This window comes from Lepeophtheirus salmonis, chromosome 1, assembly GCF_016086655.4.
Source record: "Lepeophtheirus salmonis chromosome 1, UVic_Lsal_1.4, whole genome shotgun sequence".
Taxonomy (NCBI): Eukaryota; Metazoa; Arthropoda; class Copepoda; order Siphonostomatoida; family Caligidae; genus Lepeophtheirus; species Lepeophtheirus salmonis.
Window position 1 is genome coordinate 23,602,810 of NC_052131.2, and position 24,926 is coordinate 23,627,735.

Consider the following 24,926-nt stretch of genomic DNA (forward strand, 5'->3'; position numbering starts at 1 on the left):
ATCGTTGATTAGAGTAGCAAAACATCAAATTAGTTATTTGTATTTTATTGACATACCCCTTTACAATCTTTATAGATTGAAAGTGTAAAGATTTTTTCACCGCACCCGGTATATATGTGAGGCATTCCATGATAAATCTTTACTTGGAAATAGATTTTATTCATATTTGGTATGTAGAGTCCTTGATTAAAATCATAATTTTACATATAGTATGTTTTTTGAACGTAAATTCTATTTTAGTATAAAGGGTATGTACGATGAAACCATATTTTCTGTCAGTACTTAGTAAATAGTATTATGATTTTTATCGATCAATCCATTACATATATATTTGATAGCGATAGGTTTTGATCTCCCTTGGGAGCTAAATGTCTACCTGCACAACATGTTGGCCAAGATGTATGTTCCAAAATAAAATAAGGTCTTACGTGACAATTTTTAATCATACAATAGTTTGATATTCTGAAGACAACATAAATTTCAATGAAAATGTACACGATTATCAAATTGTTTGCTATGAAATTGTATCCTAATCAAATCCTTAATTATCATATGACAATGAACTTAAAATGACCATTCTATTGGAAATTTTATAGATTGCCCGCTCTAACAGACATTCTGCAAAATGCCCAATTTTCCACATTGCTCGTAACATGCTCGTATATTCACACTCAGAAGAGCCAGTGATCCCTCAAATCACAAAAAAAGTCCTGCAATGCTCCTGTAAGCTCATGTGAATTGTCTATAGCGACATTTTTGTTTTATATTTTATGTCGAAAAGGTATCAAAATAACGATACCATTTTTAATACCATAACTTATACAAAAATATTGAAAATATATATACCGTGACCTATTGTACTCTAAATAAAACACATTGTGAGAAGCACTCCTACCTTATGGGGCTTATACACAGTCGTAAATCCATGAAAACAACTATTGACAAGGATTTCATGACATTCCTGGAGACTTTCTACGATGGTTTCATTTTGCAAATCGATAAATTGACGGCACTCCTCTCCTGGAAGCTCTTGTGCATTGAATTCGATTATTCGTGTCTGCAAACACAAAAAAAAAGAAAATAAATTATTACTAAAAATGGAGAAATTTACATGAAAATGGGAAGGAAGTCCAATCTGTATAAACTCTATTTTTGCAACAGAGTTAAAATGAGGTCAAAAACAAAACAAAAAAATACGATAAATCAATTTATATGTAGGTAAATTGTATTATAGTATTTATATTGATATAGGTTTTTTTAACGCATACTTGAAATGATTTTATACCAATATGTATTATTGGACACATAAACGTCTTACGGTTCAAAAAATATTATGCTGGGTGCGCCAGAAGGGAAATCCTTATTTTTTTTAAATTGTTATTTATTTGTAAGCCACCGGATTTGGCTGTGATCATTTGATTCGTTGGGTTTGATAAATTTATATTAAAAGCTCTTTTTGATGACAATTTCTTTCAAATCATGATTATCTTTTTAAAATTGTTATTGATTTGTAAGCCACAGGATTTGGGGTAGACATTTGAACAAAGATTGTTAAAATATTTTTTATAGAGAAAAATCTTTGCAGAAAGTCATAAATGTCAATTAATATTTTGAATTAATATATAAGAGAGGTTGCATGATGCTTTTATAATACGTAAACAAATACAAAGATAATCATGATTTGAAAGAAATTGTCATCAAAAAGAGCTTTTAATATAAATTTATCAAACCCAACGAATCAAATGATCAAATAGAGAACCAAACAACCAATGATGCATATAAAATCTTATAGATTATATATTTTTTGGAATTATATATTATAATATTGAAATCACGCAACGTCTATTAAAAAATAATGCAAATTTGAAGTCAATATTTCAGACTTTCTGTAAAAGGTTGTTCGAAATAAAAATTACTTTCACAATCTTTTTTAAAATATCTAAGAAATGTTTCGTGTATCAAGTTGTGACAGGAACACTGGAAGGAAGACGATACCTATCAATTATTCCAAATTTTTATTTCTGCAGTTGAAAAGAGAGATAGCTTCACACCTTCTATCGAGTCCCAAGTTCTAAAACCTGTTCACTCCGCTCTAGAAGCGTCGGTAAGGAACGCTTCAGAGACACAGTGAACATGAAGTACTTTTTTAGACTAGCTTCATAAGGAATGTTTGTTTTGGACTAAATAATTTTTTTTTCAAGGATGTCTTTTCAAAAAAGGTCAAATAATAAAGAGGAACAAACCCCTTCCCCCCCGACCAAGCCAAAAAATAGATAATCCAAATTTGTTCCAAAGTTATGGTCAATTATGCAATTCTACGTTTTTTGTTACCTTGAACTTTGACCTTAAGCTCTCTAAATTTAATGGCCTATTACTTTGATCTTATGTAATCTTTGTAACTAACAAACAAACAAACGGAGGTAAAAACTTAACCTCCATTCAACTTTGTTGGCGGAGGTTATAACTATTATTGTAGTATTGATTATATCGACGTAGAAAAAATTATTTAAGAAAGAAAAAAAAGATCAACTTCATATTTATTGATGACTCTAAAAATTAGTTTTCCACAATCACCGACGACGACATTCAGCCTTCGGCCGGCGTCAGAGAGAAATAAAGAGACGTCACGTAGAAAAAAAAATTACCATTCCCTACTGCATATTTGGTTATTCGAATCCTTGACATGGAATTCTGGTGTCAGCTCTGCTACAAAATAAATCTACAAAATATTCTTGACTTTACGAATACTAGTAAATATGACATTATTTTGTGTTCCTGTGAGTCGGATATGTGCTTATTTTCGTTATTGTTTGTATATTTGCAAGTAATTCAGAGTAACTGGTAGAGTTGTGTGATTCCTTAATATGGAACTTCGGTTCTGTTTTCCATCTAGTTTATTCCAAGGTGAATAGAAATACAAGACTATGCCATATCGCTTTTCTTACAAATATTTGACTTCCACCAGGCTTTTTTATAGGGTTATCAAAGAGTATAAATGCTACCGAGAGTAGCTAAATATCACCTTCGTTGACAATTACTGTTAGAGTAATGCTGTTATACTATATGATACAATATCTGTCTGTCTTGCCCTGCAGTCTGCACAGTACATCAAAATGAAAAGTCTAGCAAGCCCGATTACATGATAACATAGCCTTGTATTTCAAATAACCTAGCTTTATTCTATGTTATCGATCTTTAAAAAAATGAACCAAATTTAAATCGACCACTACAAAGCATCTATTTCCCTAATACTGTAGTAAAATACTTCAATTTATCAATTATATTGATTGGTAGTAAAATTTTAATTGAACAACAAGCGCGGGATAAAAGTTATTCTCCTGAAATCAATATGCATGAATTTGAATACCTGGTCGCTCATAGAGAAGGAAATATACATATTGACTACAATTTTCTAAGTCAAATCGATTGATTGTAGTACGAGAATGTGTAATTATAAATATACATAAACTGTGATACTCAATCAGACCAATGGGGAAAGAACAGAAATACTTTAGTTATCTTTCTTGAACAATAATAGTTTTTCTTATTTAAAAATATATAATTATTTTAACTAAATATTTATTGACATATTTGTAACTAATTGGAGCGAATAGATTTAAGGAATCTGCGCAAATATGTTGGTGAGTAAATAAATATAATGTAAATTTAATTAATTAAAAATGAATCTCCTTGATGAAGATATTATATTCATTTATATACATAATTAAGTTCAAAAAGCTAAAACACAGTAATTATCAAGTAGTCTATTAACTTTAATATCTAGAAAAGGGTATCATGGAAAAGAAAAAATGAGATATCATAGTACAAGATTTTATGTTCTTTTAAACGTTCACAATTTTCTCTGGCTTCATTCCATCCCTTTACAAACACACACTAATGGAGAGGAAGTTCGACACGAATGGCAGTTGCTTAATATGCTTCCTTATGACAACATACCCCCCTTTTTTGGAAAAAAGTTTCAAATAATATATATATATTTTTTTTTAATTCAAAAATCTACAGCTATTCTCAAAAACTTAAGCTTTTCCGAAAAAGTTTCTAAATCTACAGCTGATCACATAAAAATAAATTTTTTGTAAAAAATTTAAAAATCCTACAGATGCCCCATGTTCACATTTTTCCTATTTAGGTATGCCATTTTTGTCTTTTTTTGAGAACACATCTTGTTAATTTAACTACAAAAGTAAATGTATGAAGGTTGTATAAAGGATCATAAGTTAACTCACCGTCCCCTCAGCACTCCATTCAGAAAAACAAATAAATATTATCATAGGCAACTAAATTTGTGGAAAAAGTTATCAGGGGTCATCGTTTTGCCCCTTTGTTTGTCATGGCGTTATCTCACTAACACCCAAATTTAAACTGTATTTTGTTGTCAGCTGTTGACTTTTCTGCTTCCCTACTCCCCTAATCAGTGTTCTAAACGTTGATTGGTTGAACAATAATTAGCTGTTGTTGAGCAATGAACATTAAGATTTAGAACCAAATATATATATTCTCTTTTTTTATTTTTTAATATGAGGCGCTTAGTGTACAGACTTTCGTTGCTGAACCTCATTTTAAGACACATCTATTATTGTTTACTTTATATAATGTACTTTCTTTTTCTTTTCTTTCTTAATATGAACTTTAGCTACAAAGTTTCAATAAAATATTTAAGTAGTACAAAGACTTTGCAAAAAAAATACATAAAACATAAATACTTTACTTTATTAATATAGATGTACATATTATTGATTAATTATAATTATATATGTACATCAAATTGTTAATCTGATCAATATAATAATCAATGACTGCGTAATTATCAATTATCTAATCGAAGGTACTTGATTAATACAAATTAATATGAGCATAAAATCATATATCATACCCTTCCTCTAATTAATAAATTAGTAAAATCTACTGTTTTAAATAATAGACAAATCTTCAGCATGAAAATAGCTGAGCGGAAGATACATTCGATCTTTGTTTATTTTGAAAAGATAGTTCATTCTAAAGGCAGGTTACCAGATCTATCGTGCCTTTGTATATATGTTACGGACAATCTGGAAAATTGGGTTATTTGGTAAAATTTCCAAAAGAGTCGTCATTTTTAGTACATTGTCAGGTAAAATGATTGTTGGTAATTTGATTGTAAAACAATTCATTGCAAGCAATTTGATCATGAAGGATTTTATTATGATACTATTTCATAGCAAGCAATTTGATAATCGTGTTCAATTTGATTGAAACTTATTATTGCATTCGGACAATCAAACTAATGTATGACAAGAAATTGTTACAAGATATACAATTTTATTTTGCAAAATATCCTCGTGCAACAGATTGTGCAAGTTGACAACTAACTCCTAAGGGGGATCAAAATCTATCGCCACCCCTATCCTGGGTATCAAGGATCCTTTCTAATATAATATAATACACCTCGTCCCATGGGGCATGCAAGTGGATCTCTTGTTCACAAGAAGTCACCGCCACCACTTCCTTGATTATTAAGGACCTTTGTAATATTTTATAATACAGCCCGGCCCATGGGTTGTACAAGTGAACTGCTGGTGCAAAGCCTGGGTCAAAACCACTGCCACCACTGCACTGACAGAGTTTGCCATAAATATTTTTGATACAGTAATGGGTTTATCGCAGGGTAAAGTGCCAAGCATAACTGTTACAGCGAATTACTATTTCTACATTAATATTTTATTACTTGTTCAATATATGTAAATGTCTTGTAAACGACTTTGAAACGACGAAGATACTCCCCAAACCTTGCCTTTTGGAGCTTTGGACCATTGGCCTAAAACATATATTCTATGTATAAGTATTTACTATTTTTTACTATCGATCTGTAGGAGTTTGTATAAATTTCATCTTCCCTTTCCAGACTTTACCTGGTTTGCAAGACTATCAAGGAACTACGTCCATTTCTAGTATTTTCCTCAATACTTCGATATTGAAGCGTAATATTTTTGCCCCGAAACTTCAAATCTACAATCTGATTTGTTGATACTCAATCGGGGCCAAACACACCTCTTCTTATATAAAAAGATGGTTATTCCAGTCAATTTTATCAGATAATCTAAGAAGAGAATTATAATAAATCCAACATCAGGGCAATCAATCATTCCTTAAAACATTCTGGACTCTAGGATATGAAAATTATATTAATCCTTCAGAATGTTAATCAAAAAGTAAATTAATTATTGAAAACTTTGATAGACAACATATCTATACAAAAAAATTACTAAATAAACTAAATTGTTCTTTGTCTGCTAATACGTTTACATTTTCAAAATAAGGGGAAATAATTAATAGAAACAAATACCTTACAAGAATACCAATATATACTTTTTCTTTAAATGCTCAAGAGGATATCGACAGCTTTCACATCCCTAGTCATAGCTTTGATAAGAGTTGTAATTGATTTGAGAGTCATAGCAATAGACAGAGGTTAAAAAAGATATGAAATTTAAAGATTCCCCTCTTTTGGCATTTCATACCTGTACATATTTTTTTTTACTAAAGCTGTCATCATTATTCTTATATTCTCGAAGAGAAAACAATAAGTAAAAAGTAACTGCAAGTGTTTGAAGGACGAAAAGTAACTCTGAAGATTCGTAATAGAGTTCTAAATGTAAGTCCTGGTTGGACTCAAAGTAGAATTGATGATCAATACAGTGTAATTCCTACCTATGCTGTTGTTTGATAAAGAATGGCACTTCAGAATTGTATTCATTTGCTTCCCCTCATAGCTGCTTCTCTCTTATCTAATTAAATGTCATGACAACTATACTACTCTCTTTTCAAACATGTCCATATCCTTTTTCTATTTCTATTTTTAACTAGATACGGAGTGGGATTTGTGTGTATTTACTTAATTGATAGCTGATTTAATGAAACGTGGTCAATTTTGGTTTCTTTTTTTTTTATCAAACCGGCATTTAATAATAGTTGTAGTAAAAAATCCATTATTTTGAGAGAATTTTTGGTTTTCCATAATTTTTTGTCTCCTTGACAATCAAAACAGTGCTTATATGATGGGCGAGTTCGACGATTTCCATTATTTATCCACATTTTTGATAATTGGCTTTTTATCTTTGCTATCAACATTACTAAAACATAATCGATGATGCCAAAATTACGCGTAATTAGCTGAAACGATATAAAGACCTTAAACATTTTTCACATTTTTTCAGCCGCCTGGATTGCATTATCAACTTTATAGAAGAAAAACTGTAAAATAAGGCGTATTTTATCATTGCTAGTGTCCATCTTTGACGTGCCCTCAAACAAAACTGAATAACCCCATCAAAAACCCTGTCATGAAAGTTTTTTGGTTAAAAAATCTAATCTTTCTAACGCCATCCAGTGTAAACCAATGGCACTTATACAACGCGAGATACACATTACTAAAGCCATTTATTGGAGAAAAAATTTATTTTTCTTAACAACACTTTTAATTATTTGAATTTATGGCGATATAATTCATATAAAATGTCGAGTAATAGGTTATTTTGACTTAGTGTCTTCTTTTCTGCCTCTTACTATCTGAGGACATAATATATTTATCCTTTCAAAATGAGCAATAAGATGAAGGTTTACTTTTCAACAACCAAATCAATCACCGTACTCTATATATATTTATTTTTTTCGAAAATTATTATGTAAGCACTACACATTAAATAAGGTTGATTGCGTAGTAGTGATTTCTTTTAAAGATATTGATGTTCATTACAGACATAAGCTTATTCAGAGTGATTTGATGCTAATTGATTGCTCATTCAACTTAATACGTATTGCAGGAACAGATATAAAAGTTCAGTAATATTTTTCCCCCTGAAAATTTAGTATTTTATAGATCCTTATTTTTCAACAACTGTTCTTTACTTTTTAAACGAGATATTTTTTTATTTATATATTTTAATCTCCTATTATTAGGGTTTTAACTAGTACTGATTCAGTCCTTATTTATTTGGTCCAGTCCAGTCTATGGATAAGTCCTTAAGACTGTCCATCCTTCGAACAGTCAGTACTAGAAGTGATATTTAAAAAAAAGAAATAAAGTTGAGTGACATCATCAAATATCAAACTTTGTAAGTTTTTAGGACTGATATAGAGAACTGGATTGCACAGAAACTTAAGTGGACAGAATTTTATTCTTCAGTCCTAAATAAGGACTGACACAACCCTCGTTTCAAATTATTAATTACGAACATATCCCTTGTAGAAAGTTTTGCCGGGAAATTCACCTTCTTTTGTTTTATAATTATGGTAGTACCTGGCATTGCCCAAAATAATTAGGCGTTGACTAAAAGACAAATTTTGCTTTAATAATATAGAAGACACTCTCCAAGAAACTTTTTCGTTTTTCATGAGCTCACTCATATACTACTCAATACATACAGAGTGGTGAGTGGTGTGTTAAATTCAGAACACTTTTGAATTATAAACTTCAACAAGGTATAACTTATTAATTATAAAATAGAATTTGAACAAAATTAATACTATGAATAGATATGTGTCTGAACTCGCTTACACATTAATTTAGCCTTCCTTACCGGCAATGATGGCTTCCAGGCAGCGGTGGAAGGCCTGACAACCGGTGCAGATGTAGTAATCTTTCATAGTGTCCCAGTGCTGGCTGTCAGTTGCTTGGAGGTCCTCAGTATTTGGATGAAAGACACTGCAGGCCTTCCTCTCGACATGTACACAAAAGGTGTTGTCTAAGTGGTTGGCATCAGGGCTATAAGGGGGGGGGCAAAAGTGTCAAAATAACTAAAAAGACTCATTAGAAAAAATATTGCAACGGAAAAGATGAGTTTCTTCCATTGCTAGAGTCAAAAATGGTTTCTACACCTTCACAAGCCTCTTTGCACCCACTTTTTGATAGCTCTCTGGACAGTCTGGTGTGAAACCCCAATATCTTTTGTATGGGCCCTCAAGGAATTGAGGGGATTTGCCTGGGATGTTTTATTTAACTAATTGTTTATGCTTTAATATATTTAAATATGAATTAATTTCATTCACTCAACCTTCATTAATTATTGAATTAGTATTTGTTCAAATGTCAATGAACCAACCGGTATATAGAGATTGGATTTGTGTAAAAGCGAGACAAGAATGGAGGAGCAAGACATATGGTACTACTGAATTAAGATTTTGTTAATGTTGGCTGCCTGTTATATGATTTTGGGGAATAAAATGAATTACTTCTATAAAGAGGAGAGCCTTCAACATTTAAAATAGCATTCGGCCAGGGAAAATATTATAATTATTTATATGTAAATTCAAATGTATTTATTTAATTATTCATTTTTAAAGCAATTTGCACAAAAGAAAGCTGAGAATTCTTCTTATAGAGGAAGATGTTAAGAACCCACGACTTATTCAATAATGGATAAAAATGAAGAAAGAGTACATGCACCAACTGTTTTTTGTTTCTATAGCTAAACTTAGTTTTTTTCTTTACACAAATCCTTTTTTTATAAATATATCAATTCATATGACGTTTTGTCTCTTCCAGAATAAAGAATTATAAAAGGAGTTAAAGAAAAAAAAAATATTTGATTGGATGACTGATGAGTATTAGAGTCTCTTGAGCGCTCACTAAAAAATAAAAAATAAACCCTATGCTCCCTGAATGCTGATATAAAACACTTGCAATAGTTAATTCATTTCTAAATATCCGACATTAAATGTACAATGGACTTATGAGGCTTAAGAAAAAAGTTAATTTGGTGATGAAAGTTGTCAACTTATCACACACTACAACAATAACACACACAAAAACTTCATAATATATCTTCTGGACGGGTTTTTATTATATTATTTTGCGATATTTTTTTTTTTTTTTTTTTTGGGGGGGGGCATAGTCCAAAAATACAATTTCACAAAAAATGAATAAATATAAAATCGTGGGATGAATTCTTTAGTAAATCAGAGTCGACAACAATGGGAGAATATCGTATGAGATGTAAAAATAATTTCATCAAAAATGTAATCCTTAATTTCAAAGTGAGACGGGAAAAATGGAAGGATAGCAAGGCATTCATCTACCTATCGACTCCATTATTTTTTCTACTTGGGACAATGACCTCAAAAACAATCAGGGACAAAAGCTCGGAGGTCCAACATTGTTGTATCAACTGTTAAAAGTTGCTGTAATAGACTGGGGATCTTAAGTTTTAAAGGGGATCTTAAAATAGTATTGAGGTACCCTTTCCCTTCCTATAAACAAAAGTGGTTCCGATGTCGAACGGCTACATCCTCCCTCTACACTAACAAGCCGGCAGTGGAAAAAAGAGACTGCACTTTCTTTGCTCGGGCGATTGCAAAAATCAGAGCACATCTTCTACAGCAATAAAAGGACAGAAAATTCACAAAGGGTGATTGGCTAATCGCAACGGCACCCAATAATACAGAAAAGTTGAAAATTGAGGGATTGATACAAAAATACAGAAAGTCGTCTACGCGGCAGGAAAAAATAAAAAGGCAATACTTGAAGGGATGGAGTCCATGAGCAGGAGATCAATATCAACGATGAATTACTTTACATCTAGATATAGTATTCACTAATCACACAACCTCTCTAATATCCTAATAGTGTTATGATTAAAAATAAATGCACACTTTTTTTCATCCATTTACTTTATCAGTCAGTTGTGATCGAAAATAGGAGAGATGAGGCAACTCATAGAATTCTCACTCAAAAGTTATTCCTGTATAACTTTATAAAAATACTATATTTTGTTCCTTTTAAACGCTACCATTTCTGTCACAGTAGATATCATTAAAATCAATTAAAAATTAAAGAAATATAAAATATACTTTAAAATGTACCATATCTTCAATTTGAGCTTTGGCAGTGATTATGACTTGTTGCATTAAATAAGACTTATTACACTTAGGTTCTTAATCCATGATAAAAATTAAATTTCTTTAAGTTTTTTCTACAGAGTCAGTAGAAATGAATTTTCCTTGAAAATCTGTGATAATATATACAGAAATAAACCACAAGTATAAATACATTTTGGAAGTCCTAGCTTAAAAATACATTTTTTAACACTTTCACTTATTAGAAATGTCGACGGATCTATTTATTTCATCAGTTTTTCTAGAGATGATAATAAGTTCATCATGAGACGCTCTTCTCCAATACAAGTGAAAACATGCATAATGGCTATAAAGGAAGAAATAGTTTAATAACACAGATAGATATGAAATAGGTAGTTTTTAAAATCCTTTTAGTTAGTTCATGAAAAATTTTCTTCTGTCATGTAAAACAAAATTATTTAATTCATACTCAGTAATATAGGACATCTGAGATTAAATAAAATACCGGTTGAGGATTTTCAATTCGGAACAAGCTTAGACCTCAATATCATGGATATTTATGAATGTGTTTTTTTATCCCATTCAGCTGAAAAAACTGTATAAAAATAAAAAATCCTTTAGATATTCACGTCGTGTGGCCATAACTGTGTGCCTCCGTTTTGGTCTCACGCCCATTGAGATTATTGAGTTTACAATGCTGCCCAAATCAACTGATTCTGCCAAGGTTTTCAGGGAGTCTGATGGGTCGGGAAAGCCTGAAAGGAAGACTCATAATTGTTCTCAGAGCAAAAAACACAATCCAGACTTCCTGAAGTAAAGGGCAAATGAAATGTGGCCTCCTATTTCGCCGTATCTAAGCCGCTTGAACTGCTATGTGTGTGGCGTCTTGGAAAGAGAGTTCAATAAGCACTGGTGACTCCTTGAAACTTCCATTCTCGAGGCGATGGAGGCTGAAGGCTGTGGTTGAAGCTGGAGGTGGTTGGTTTTAGTGATTGACTTCATTATAGATCCCGTCATGTAAGAGCAAAAGATTCGGGAATTGCTGAATTATTTTTGGGAAATAAATTGTAATATATGTATTTAATCCTTCAAGTTTCTGGATTTAAAATCCCCAACCTGTATACGAAAGAAATATGTACAATAAATTTAATATTTGAATGAGGGCTTCTTCCCATCAAATCGATTTTTACTTAATTATGATCATGGATTACCTAAGGAGTACTATTATTATTTTTATTTTTTTACCATTATTCTTAATGTTCCTTTAATTTGTCAGATGGAGTTGCACTGATTAAGTATAAGTAAATATTATAGTCTTACATTACTGCATCTAACATAGGATTTTTCCTTAAAGTCCATATGCATAATGTTAATTTACTTCTCTAGGAACGACAGGTACGCAAAATTATGCACATTAAGTTCAAGAGCATAATTGTTAAGCATTGAGCTACATTGTTCCATAATATTTTTAGTTAATACATTTTAATCAATGAAATATTTCACTAACCTATTCACACTTCCGTTTTTATATTCAATTACTCAAATAAGAGTAATTGTAAACATGGATACCTGTCTATTACGTGATCATGATTTATTACTTTTAAACATTTAAGGTTATAACTAATTGTTCTTTTCAGTTAAATAATTAATTGTAAATGGTTCGGCAACATAACTTCCTTTTTATAATGCGTGGCAATAAGTCTTTAGAAGTAGTCAGGGCCGTATGTCAGTATTGCGCTTAGTCCACTTCAGCGGACTAAAAAAAACAACCTTACTCAACCGTCCACCAATCATATAGGTATGTAAATATAGATGAATTAAGTCATAATTAATTATTAAAATCTATTACATATATGTAACTTATGACCAACTCATAATAGTACTGAGTCATTATAATAAAATTACCTATTTGTAGCACGTCAACCCAAAAGGAAGCTAGATAATTTTTCTCAAAATTGCACATGGAATACATTTTCCAACAAATTATAGTTCATTTAAATGGAAAAATGATTCTGATTAATCCTTTGGAGGCACCACAAATTGTACTTAAAGTAGCCAAAATTCACCGGCACATTTATAGAATTAGTAAATTAATAAATTATATCTCTAAGACAATATTGGGGCCAAATTAAGTCAGATAGATCAAACGGAGGTTTTAAACTAAAGTTAACACTCTCGGGTATCTCAATTCATCGCAGAAATTTGAATTCAAATCCTGTAATTTACCGTAATATCTTTTTCAAATATTGCCTGTCATTTTATAAATATAAATGATTGAACCTTTGAATATAAAACGCGTTTTCCGCTTCCCGTGATACATTTCTGATAATTAATAAATTACTGCAATTATTTCAAGAGTACTTTACAGCAAAAATTAAAAAATAAAGACGCACACAACATTTTTCGTATGGATTTAAAGTACTTCACATTGAGTGGATATTTGAGTTAGATATTACGTTTAACGTTACTGGTTGCAAATGTGAAGTACTTTACAGCCAAAAAACAAAAAAAAAAGACGCACACAACATTTTTCGTATGGAGTACTCTTGAAATATTTAAGAGCGTGAGAATTTGTTTCATTGAATACAAGATAAATTAAATTATTACTGCTTAAAAGGGACATAAATAATAGTTATGTACTTTTTAGAGTGGATTGTTGCAGTAATTTATTAATTATCAGAAATGTATCAAGGGAAGCGGAAAACGCATTTTAACAGAGAGTTGGTGATTTGTTCTATCTGTCAAAAGGAAATACAGAAGGACAACTTTAATAATCACAAAGTTAAACTCCACAAGAATGACCCCAGCTGCAAGTATCAAGTGAAAATTGATCATAAGAAGCAGAAAACATTGAACTTTGCAGTAAAGAACACTTCCTCTGCTACATCCTTATCCTCAGTCACTGCCTCCTCCTGTCCCGATGACCCTGCTCCAGTTGAGGCCTTACTGCCTGAACCAAGATCTGAAAAGTCCGTTTCTGCTGAAGAGAAAGTTGCTGCCGACACAGAAAATAATGGCGACTCATCAAATTACCCCAGCGGACGGATTTCTCATGGAATAAGACTTCTTAATCTCGAAATCGGACCAATCTTCTCTCCCGAGCAGCTCTCTGTAGTTAACAACAACAATATTCCCTCTGCAGAGGACTCTGAGACTAGCAACAATGACCAGGGAGGTGAGAAGAGCAAGACTGAGGAGATGGAGTTTGTGGACGGAGGCCCAGAGTACCCTGTCGTCTTCACGAGCCAGCTGGGTGACCCGATACTTACCGGGCGGGAGCCAAAGAGGAAGGACATCCAGACCAGAACCAGAGTGGAGACTGAGCGGGAAACTGTGCCTAAAGTCGAGAGAGATCATCCTCTACAGCCCAAGTTACAAACATACAGTCCTCAGATAGATGACAAATACTCCAGAGACTTTCAATATGATTGGTTCCGTAAGTTCCCGTGGCTAGAATATGACGAGGTTGAAAAGTCAGCCAAGTGTTTCGCCTCTTCCAAATTTTCCATTTCCAACCTTGGGAAATTTGAGTTCAAAACATGGAAAAACAGTTCCTCGTTGAAAGTTCATTCTAACAACAAAAAACACAAACTGTCGATGGAAAAGTGGATCAATTTCCTCACATAAAAGAGAAAGAATACTTCGGTTCTCGGCCATGTTCAGTCTCAACATGCTGAGGAAGTCATGAAGAGGCGAGCTTATTTGAGGTATCTTTTCCAAACTGTTGGGTTCCTCGCAAAGCAAGGATTGGCTTTTAGGGGCGATTCCGAAACAAGAGAAAAGTTGACGGAATCTAATGAAAACAATCGAGGAAACTTCTTGAAGCTTTTGTCCCTGCGTTCACACGACAATCATATTCTCAAAGATAAACTGGAGGCCGAAGTCAAAAAATTTAGTTCAGCTGGGGCAGGTTTTACCAAATGGACTTCACCTGACATCCAAAATGAGCTGATAGAGATTATAGCATCCAAAGTGACTGAAAATATAATTGAAGATGTCAAGACTTGTGCCGGCGATGATGACTACTGGTTCTCTGTGATTGTTGATGAGACATCAGATATGTCAAACACGGAGCAGTTCAGTCTGTCACTGGGATATCTGACGAGTGAAGGCATCAAGAAAGAGAGCTTCCTCAAGTTTTTAAAAGTTACCCAGACTGACGGCAAATATTTGTTTGAGAAGCTTCACGAGGCTGTCAAGGATCTCGGCCTTAACCCCGCCCGCACTGTCTCCCTGGCCGGAGACAGTGCCTCCAACATATCCGGCATCAAGAAGGGTGGTGCCGCCAGGTGGAAGGAAGCAGCCCCACTGTGTGTCTATATCCACTGCTACGCCCATGTCCTCAATCTTGTAGTCAAGGATCTTCTCTCAGATATAACCCTGTTGAGAAATACAATGGGGACAGTACAAATTTTATACAACTTCATTGAAGGGTCACCAAAGAGGTCAGCAATCTACAAGTCGGTGAACATAACAAGTAAAGATGAGGAGCATGCCAAGGTGATGACCCTGAAGAGCCAGTCTGCTACCCGCTGGAGTCTCCGCTACGATGCTGTACACGCTGTATCTCTAGGGATGGTCAGAATCATGAAGACCCTCATAATAATGAGAAAAGATAAACATTACATTGTCGAGTTCAACAGCAACTTCTCTGCTCCACAGCATCTTTAGTCACAAATTTGTTTTCGGCATTGAACTGTTGAAGACACTCCTCAGACACACATCTAGCTTGTCAGATGAACTTCAAGGCAGAAAGATTGACCTAACAAAGGCCCGGAAACACGTCAACCTAGTGATTAGGACTCTTGAAGATTTTGAGAATGATAAAATCTTTGAATCAATCTGGAAACTTGCTGAGTTGAAGTCGTCTGAGATGAAATCAGTATTTGACCAGGAGGACTCAATTGATTTGGAATTCAAGGAGGCAAGATTCCAAGGAGAATAAAGTGGAAAGGAACAACTGAATCCTACTTCCGTGAAACACATTTCGATGTTGCAATCAATAAGATTGTATTAGAGCTTGAGAGCAGATTTGCCACCGACGATACAAACATCACAATGGATCTCATTGCAATCGTCAATGACAGTGAAGTGGAGACCTGTGTCATTGAGCGTGTCGCCAAGCACTACAGACTTGAACTCGAGCAGCTCCAGTCAGACCATGCAATCTTCCAGCAATTCAAGGTTAAGCTTATAATGTTTCATTTTGTATTATATGTTTAAAATTTATGTTTCTCTAGGCTGATATTGACACAGAAGACATGGTTTCGTCACAAATTGCTGCGGAGTTAATAAGCTCGGGAGTGTTCCTCCTGATGCCAGAGCTATACAAGGTGATCGTTATCCTGGCCTCAATGCCCATCAGCAGTTGTGAGGCGGAGCGGTCATTCTCCTGTCTCAGAAGGCTCAAGAACCACATGAGGACCACCATGGACCAGGAGAGGCTCTCCTCCCTCACCCTCTTGAACATGGACAGGGTGATGGTGGACAAGGTGCTCCATGAAGGCATGGAAAGTTTGATTGACACCTTTGCGTCAAGGAAAGAGAGGAAAAACTTCTTCTTCTAATCATGATAAAGAACACATGCATTTTTTTCTTCATTTTTTTTCAAACACATCACCACGTATACATGCGAGTTAAGAACCTCAAGACTTGTGAACATAATTTATTTTCTGTCGATGTAACCGTTTCATGGTATGTTATAATCTCGTTCATTATCTTCATCCGTTATTATTTAAAAAATATTTAAGGAGGTTTAAATTGTTTGACTTAATTGTATAGTTCAAAAATTTTCTCTCATTCTTGCACCGTGCATTTTATACTCCATTATACTCCTTCCTTTATGAATAGGTCGGCATTGACTTTCCGTCTAGAGTTTTTCCTTTTCATTTTATTCTTCCCAATGTTTGCCTGAAGAAAATAATGGTCAGACAGTCCATTGGACGATATTCTTGCAAGATTTAATCAATGCTGTAGCATTTGCCCTGTTTAAATATCCCACGTACACCACTGAAAATCAACCGTTCACCCTTGTATAGTGGACCGAAAAATCTTCCTGACATACGGCACTGGAAGTAGTAGTTGGGTAAGCGTGGTTTCATTGTAGAGGTGAGATTCTACAGATTTCTTGGAAATATACTCAGTCGCTATCATAATTTGGGCAATTCTTTTAACTCCACAGATAATAATCGTGCTAGTACAGGGGCGTCTGCAGGATTATATATTTCTTTTTTCTTTTTTTTTTTTGGGGGGAATTTTTAAAAAAATTGAAAGAAATAAAAAAATCCATTGTTATTCACACTAAATATGAAATATTACATTTCTTAGTGAAAAAAAAACAAAAATCGAATACAATCGGCAATTACTAATTATTTAATCCACTGTTATAAAATAAGAAATGTTGTTGATTCAATTTTTCATCTTTTTGTTCCAAAATAGTTATCCCTCTAAAACATCTCGATGAAAAGTTATTTACAAAGGAACGAAAAAACGAAAAAATTACTGGATTTTATTGTACCGAATTTCGGAGTACGGACAATGGGGGACGTCACATTTGTATCTGATATTATTGTTAAAACTGTGTAAAACAAACTTTCAACCTGAACTATCGTTATAAAATAAAACTATAACATAAAATATACAGCATGTACAGGATGGACAAGGTAAATCTGGAATAACTTTAAAAGCTAATTATGAGACTTGTATAAGAGATAAAAAGATTATTTTTATTCAGTTAAAAGCAACACTAAATGAAAAATGATCATTTATAATGCAAGCCTTTCTTCTCGATCCCGATCTCTACGCTACACCTGAATGCCTTGAATGCACATGCTACCTCGTGTGGATCCAGGTTCTTCATTTTATTGACGATGGAGGCCTTCAAGGCTGCAATTGAGGCATGATATTTTTAACAGAAATCCTCTTCGCCCTACCACACAAGTAAAATCCCATAGATAGAGGTCTGGGCTGTTGACTGGCCAATAGAATGGAAGCCAAAATACGGCACATTTTGTCCTAATCATTATTGGACATTGTTGGCCTTATGAGCAGGAGCTGAGTCTTGCTGGAATGTATATAACTTCCCCTCAGTGACCTCATTCATCCATGGGATGACCACGTCCTTGAGAATGTCCTTGTAGACCTCCTTGGTCACCTTCTGGCCCTTTTGGAAGAAGTGGGGGGGGAGGGCATAACTAGTCCTTCCATGCTGATGCCCGCTGGACCATCACCAAAGACGGATTCTTTATTTTCATGACTGGTTGGACCTCATCAGGATCCAAGCAGATCCATCTATCGTTTCTACCGTTATAGTTGGCGTCAATGGTGAAAATTTTATCGTTCAAAAAAAATGCTCGTAACCACCTTTGCACTTCATTTGTTTAATAAGAATTTTACCTTTGCTGATTCTGTCTGCCTTATTCTGCTTTGTTAGTAGGTGCTTTGAGGCTCTGATCCTCGAGAAATAACCCAGGTCAATCTTGATGTCATTTTTTATGGTCATTTTAAAGTTACTTCAGATTTACCTTGTCCATCCTGTATATGTAGTACATTTGTAATAGAGTTTCTACGTTCCAAGTCTGATAGAGTAATTCTAATACTATACTATTTACTTATACTTAATAGGTAGAACGTCTTAGCAATTAAAGAAACATTAAGAGTTAATAAAAAAGATGACGTAACCCATCAAATTTCTGACTGATTCCTAAAGTATAACTGTACTTTATAAAAAAATATATATATTTTATGAACTATACCCCACTCCAAATGAAAATTCTGCTGACACCCTTGTAAGCAAATGTCAAATTACTACAAAATACATTTTATTTAAAAAAAAAAATTTGGAAAAAGTATCAGAAAGTACCAAAATACCGATACTTATATTTCTAGCGGGACCGGTACAAAAATATTGGTATCTTATTCTCAAGAATATCGAATATGAACGGACAATAAGTTGCATTTTTGATGGTTCTAGGACATTTGGCCTGAAATTGATATTGTTGAAATATATGTGTCATATAGGTAAATTAATGAGCGTTCTTTTGCAGAAAAAAAATTCATTTAAATTGATGATCATTAACGCATTTCTAAGTAGCAAGAACACCTTCTAATATGCAATAATATATGATGAACTGCTCTGCCTCAAGACAGGTTAAATTCTTCCCCCACCGATTCCTTGAGCATCAAAGAACCCTCCTTATATCCCAAAACACATCGTGGTCTTCAGGTTGTACATGTGAAGTACTGAGGAAAAATACAGTTTAAACTCTAGCCATAAGACTTTTAATATGCTCTAATACACTCCGGCCTGCAGGTTGTGCGGGTTAACTTCTGAGCCCCCAAGCAAGTTAAATTTTTACGCCTCTGCTTCCCCGACCATCACAAAACACTCACAGTATCCCAAAATACAGCCCAGGCCTCAGGTTGTATATATGAATTGCTGGGCCTAAGGCAGTTTAAACTCTACCATTGCCACAATTTCTAAGCAACACGAACCCCCTGATATTCTAGAATACACCTGGCCAAGGGTTGTGTATATTAGCTGCTGCGTCCCAAAATAGGGTAAATTCTTCCGCACCACTTCCTTGAGAATCAAGGAACCCTTCAAATATTCAAAATACAACCCGGCCATCAGGCTGTATAGGGGAAGTGCTCAGCAAAAAGCAATTTAAGCTCTACCCGCGCCACGTTTCTAAGCACCAAGGACCTCTTCTAATATGCTATAATATATTGCGACCCAGGGTTTGTGCACAATCCATCTCTTAAAATCCGATATGTATAACTTTTCATAAGTACAATAAATGATAATGAATACAAATATAATAAATACAAATTTAATTTCTAGGGATATAAATTGTATTTGTTTGATACTTACATCATCTGCGACGATAAAATTTGACCTTACTCAGGACCCAGCTGTTCACATGCACAGCCTGAGATTGAGAGTGTATTATAGCATACTATAAAAGGGTAATAAATGCTTGAAAATGCAGCAGTGGTGGAGTTTAAACTGCTTTGGTGCCCAGTGCTTCACTTGTACAACCTGTGGCCCGGAGATATTAAATGGGGTATTTCATTACAAATTTCTTAATCATTCAATAGTTTTATCTTCTGAATATATTATAAATTACAAGGAAATTGCACATGATAATTTTTTTAAATGAAATTACTTACAATCATGTTGCTTCACGATGATACAGGTGTGTGCCTCTAAAACTGAGCATACCTTTAAATTTTAGGCGTTTTTCCTTGTCTACAGGCTTGAAAGCTTGACAAGGGGTTCTCTTGTAGACCTTAAGGCCAAGATCTTTCTTAACTAGCTGGTCGATGGTCCTTCTGCTGACGTTGAACTCCCTGGAGAGGCCGCTGACGGTGACCTTGCCTCTCTTGTCCTCAACAGATTTTTTCACGGCAGCAACCATTCTGTCCGACCTTCAAGACCTTGACTTAGATCTTGAGGTCGCCTCAGGAGTCCCTTTGTTTACCACGCTGTAAACGGTCGTGCGGCTGCAGTTCAGAACCTTGGCAATTTCAGTGGGAGTTTTTTCCCCCGCGGAAAGTTCCAAAATTACAACTCAACGTCTCTCCATATTATCAGCTGTTGTATCACTTTTGCTCTTTAGATTTTGCTGGAGTTTTATTTTTAACTATTCAAGACCCTTGCCTCGAAGTATACCCCGGTTTCAACTCAATAAAATCACGAATATGTGCATGGAGTAAAATTTAAAAGAGTGTTCAGTTTTAGACGCACACACCTGTATTGCTACAACAAATTTGTATCACAATGATAATGTATACGACAATTGTACCACGCAACGAATTTGTCTGTGACCTTTGTATAACAATCATTTTACAATGAACCACTGCTGTGTTATCATTTTGAAAAAAAAAAAAAAAAAACACTCAATAATGTACCTTAATTACATATATGGTATATGAACAATACTTATTCATCATAATATCATTTTAAATTGATATAAAAATATAACAATCAATATAATATCATTTTTCGGCCAAATGTCCCAAATGGTCTTTCGGCAAAATGTCCTTTGGCAAAAATGTGTTTAGTGAAAAGTCTGCTCACGATTTTTGTCATAGTAAAATTATATTTTTCGAAATTAGCCACAATCCATAAATTATGAAATAAATAATTGCAATTCTAAAATTCACTTTACTCAAAGCTCCTCAAAATTAATGTGATACAAAGAACTTTATTAAGGTTCATCACCGGTTACTATGTGTCAATCACATATTCATATTCTCTTAAAAATTTCCTGATCCAAAACAATGTGGACACTTTGTTATCTTTGTGAATCAGTTCTTAGTCACTAAAGAGACTGATTCCGAGACTTGAATTTCTTTGACACTACCATCTAAATGAGCCAGCCTTAACTAAGCTAGGAAATCTTTCCGAAAAATCAGGAAGATTTAGTCAAGGAGACAAATAGGTGGATTCCTCTTAGCAAATAAGTGTTTGTATACATGGCATAGATTCCCAAATAAAAAGTTTCAGTTAAACGAGAGCTCTGGGTATATATCTTAGAATGTTCAAATAAAGTAGAAATTGCATTATTTAGCAAACGCCACCATCCTTTTGAAGCCTATGCAAACAAAAACTAGAATATAAAACCCGCTGAAATCCTTTTAAACTAACCCAATAATTTAATTTTTACATCCCTTACATATACGTAGTAAAAATTGTTTATTATACCACTTGACAAACTCATGAGCCTTTGTTTAGATTCCAATTAGACATGGCAATGTTCTACAACTTCCTTATATTTATGTCTTTTGGAAAGGTAAACATTTTCATAGACGAGAAGTCTGGAGAATTGCAATCCATAGCTTATCTATTTTTATTATACACTGTACTACACATTTGACATTATTACTATTATGAAAAATATATTACAGGTATTGCTTAATTATTACAAATAATTAAATTAAACCCACAAAATAGTAAATAAAAAATCCTACAATACCTTCCAAAGAGATATATGATAGCTGACAATTTTAAGCAAATCATCGACGAGAAGGAAAAATATGACCTTCTTTTACTAAGTGTTTACTCTTTCCCATGAGTTATTTACTTTAAGCTATGAAGAATTTAGAACAATTATTGAATGATAATTCTATAGCTGGAAAAAATAGGCTGACAACCAACGGATTTTTTATGTTCCTTTTCTAAGGAAAGGAAGTGTGATATAGCACACAACGAAATATGTAGAACATGGTTGTGAAGAGCTTTTCATTCTAGTTACACAGTTAATGTGAATTTATAAAATAAACATGACATATTAATTATAATTATAATCGAGAGGAACATCAATTAGGAACACTAATTCAAAGACAATTTTAGAAATGTGTAGAGGTTTGGATTCAAATGTAGAGTAAATAAATAAATAATAAATTTCCCTTCAAAATGATAGCTTACTGAGAGTGTATAAAGACTGTAAAAATAAAACTCTAAACATCTTCTTCATTCCTTGATTATATCATTAATTAATTTTCCATCTGAATAAATGAGTTTCAATAAAAAGAAAAAAAACCTTGCTGTAGACCCTTAATAGCACAATAACTAATCCTTATTCAAAATGCTAAATAATTCAGTACTAACATGAAAATTTAACTGAACTTTTTGATCAGCTGTCAATTTGTATACTACTCTTGCCCTTATAAAGATTCCGAACGTTGATTTCTTGATATCCAATGAATTTTTTTTAAAGAGGAAAGTACTGTGAAATACCTGGACACTAGACTTGTTGATAATCGTTCAAACAAGCTAATTGTTTTAATTCATAAACATAAATAGACGAACGACAAAAAATACACTTTTGAATCGTTTGTCCACATTAATAAGGTAAAGTTAAAATGTAGGAAGGCCTGAAAATATGAAAAACAGTGAGGGTGCACTGTATATAGTGCTCCCTGATATATTTCATATAGACATACAGTATATAGAAAAGAAGGAGTGCAATATACAGGGAACACTATATAATTTGAATTAAATCTCGCAAGCGTTTAGTTCAACTCATTATTAAAAAAAAAAAAAGGGAAGTACTTTATATAAAATTATAAAAATGAATGTGACTTTAGATGAGGTTTATCAATGACTTAAAAAACTCCCTTGCTCATTAATATATTTTATCCAATCCAATTATTTATCAATTTGTTCTTTAAGTGCTTCGATTTCTCTGGATAAATATATTTTCTCGCATAGATGGATGAGTTTCTGTATTTATGACTTTATTTGAGATGTTTGGGTGTATTTTTTACGTCTCAATATTTTAAAAATTTGTATATTTTACGGTACTGGGACTAGCTTTGTAAATAAAGGAAGCGTTTTAATAACAAAAAGGGAGGCTATGAGAAGATATTAATCCGAAATTACATGAAAATTTGATTTTGCATGGACATTCAGGAAATAGATTTCAATTTTTAGCTATTCCTTTTATAAAAAAGCTTACTGAGGTTTTTGGGCCTTTTTTTCTTTCTCTTTTCGAAGTAAAAATGGCTGAGGGGGTCAATAAAAAACACATTATCTTGAAAAAGAAATACAAAAATACTACTCTGAATTTAAATTGGTCTTTAAAGTAGAATAACATTTAAAATGTCATAAATGAACAATAATTTACAAGTACACGTTATTTCTTAAAAAGAAATGAGTTTTTGTTTTTTTTATGAAACTCCCTTTGAATTGTTGCATGAAAATGAAATTTACTTACTTTTGTGCGTTGTACAATGTATATTATATATTTCTAGGCATTAATAAATGGATATCGTTTTTTTTTTTTACAATTTATTTGCCATTTTTTATAAATTTATTTCCCTTTTCAAATTTTAGGCCATCTATACACAAAAACGAAAAATAATCTAAAATAGCAAAACATGCAGTGCTGCCACTCGTAGAAAATGTCATCTATTCTAAAAATAAATTATATTATTGAAGAAAAAAAATCTTAGACTTTATTCCTAGAGTATGTTTTTTTATCTATACTTTTTTCTAAAAGGAAAATTGTTTTGATGAGTAATATCCTAGGAACTAGGGATATGAATTCCTACAAAACCTTGTAGGCTAAATATATGTTGTATCGGGAGAGAAGATAAATAATTATGTTGCTCGTCCCAATTTCATGACAATCTGTTCTTTGCTATTATAGTTATTGGGCTAAGTGTGACGCTATTCTTTTGTAATTTCCCAAACAATGCATCAAAAACAATTTTGTGTTTTAATTTTAAACTGCTTCTTGATGGGAACCAAATACTGTTCAATTTCGGCAACGCCTTGAAAAGTGATATGATGACTCCGCCGTATAAAGCAAATAAAAATTTAAAAAAAGCCAATTTTAAACGAAGTAGAATGTATTCTGTTTGTTAAGTTTGGGATTTTTCATGCACTGTGCTACTTATAAGTAGTTTGCTTACATACTGAAGGCCTTCTTGTATTTGATATGATTTATTAGTAGTTTGGTTTTTCTTTGTTTATTCCTTATTTTATTTGTAATCCTCGTGAGTCTAAATCAAAAAGAGAAGTAAAGGTTGATAAGTTCGGCAGACAAAGATGACTAAAAAAACTTTAGAGCTCCTTGCTTGCTAATTTGTAATGATGAAAATTCTATGTATTTTGGGCATGTTAAAAAGAAAGAACCCGAAAATCAACATGGAAATCCTGACAGTTTGAAGAATGTTTTGGAGGAGAGCAGCTTAGCTGTGATGACGTTGTATTAGAGCAACTATAATCAGCTGTGACAAGGGAGGAGGGGGAGAAGGAAATAAACAAGGACATTGGTAAGAATTACCCCTATTTCGATCACTAACTCTACTTTGAGACCAACAAGGACTCACAATTATAACTCGGCAACAAATCCCCAAGGTTACTATCCGTCTTTTATAACCACAATCGAATGTTTAATCATGTTTTGAACATAATTGAATCTATTTAGGAAAAGAAGTTTACTACTCGTGAGTTGAGTTAAATAGTAATGACAGCAGCCAAGAAAAAGAAAATTCATTCCTCAGGTTACCAATTCCAAAAAAGCAGGACCAGCTAAAAAATACGCACGATTTACATCACAACT

At 33.2% G+C, this 24,926-nt stretch overlaps 1 protein-coding gene across 1 annotated transcript in view; it reads right to left on the reverse strand.

Moving 5' to 3' along the window:
• The window catches only part of LOC121123743 (uncharacterized), a 65,870-nt gene that overhangs the window by 36,416 nt on the left and 4,528 nt on the right, over positions 1–24,926 (reverse strand). The window contains exon 2 of the mRNA XM_040718875.1: positions 896–1,057. Within this exon, the coding sequence (XP_040574809.1) occupies positions 896–1,057 (162 nt within the window). The remainder of the gene's footprint in view (positions 1–895; positions 1,058–24,926) is intronic.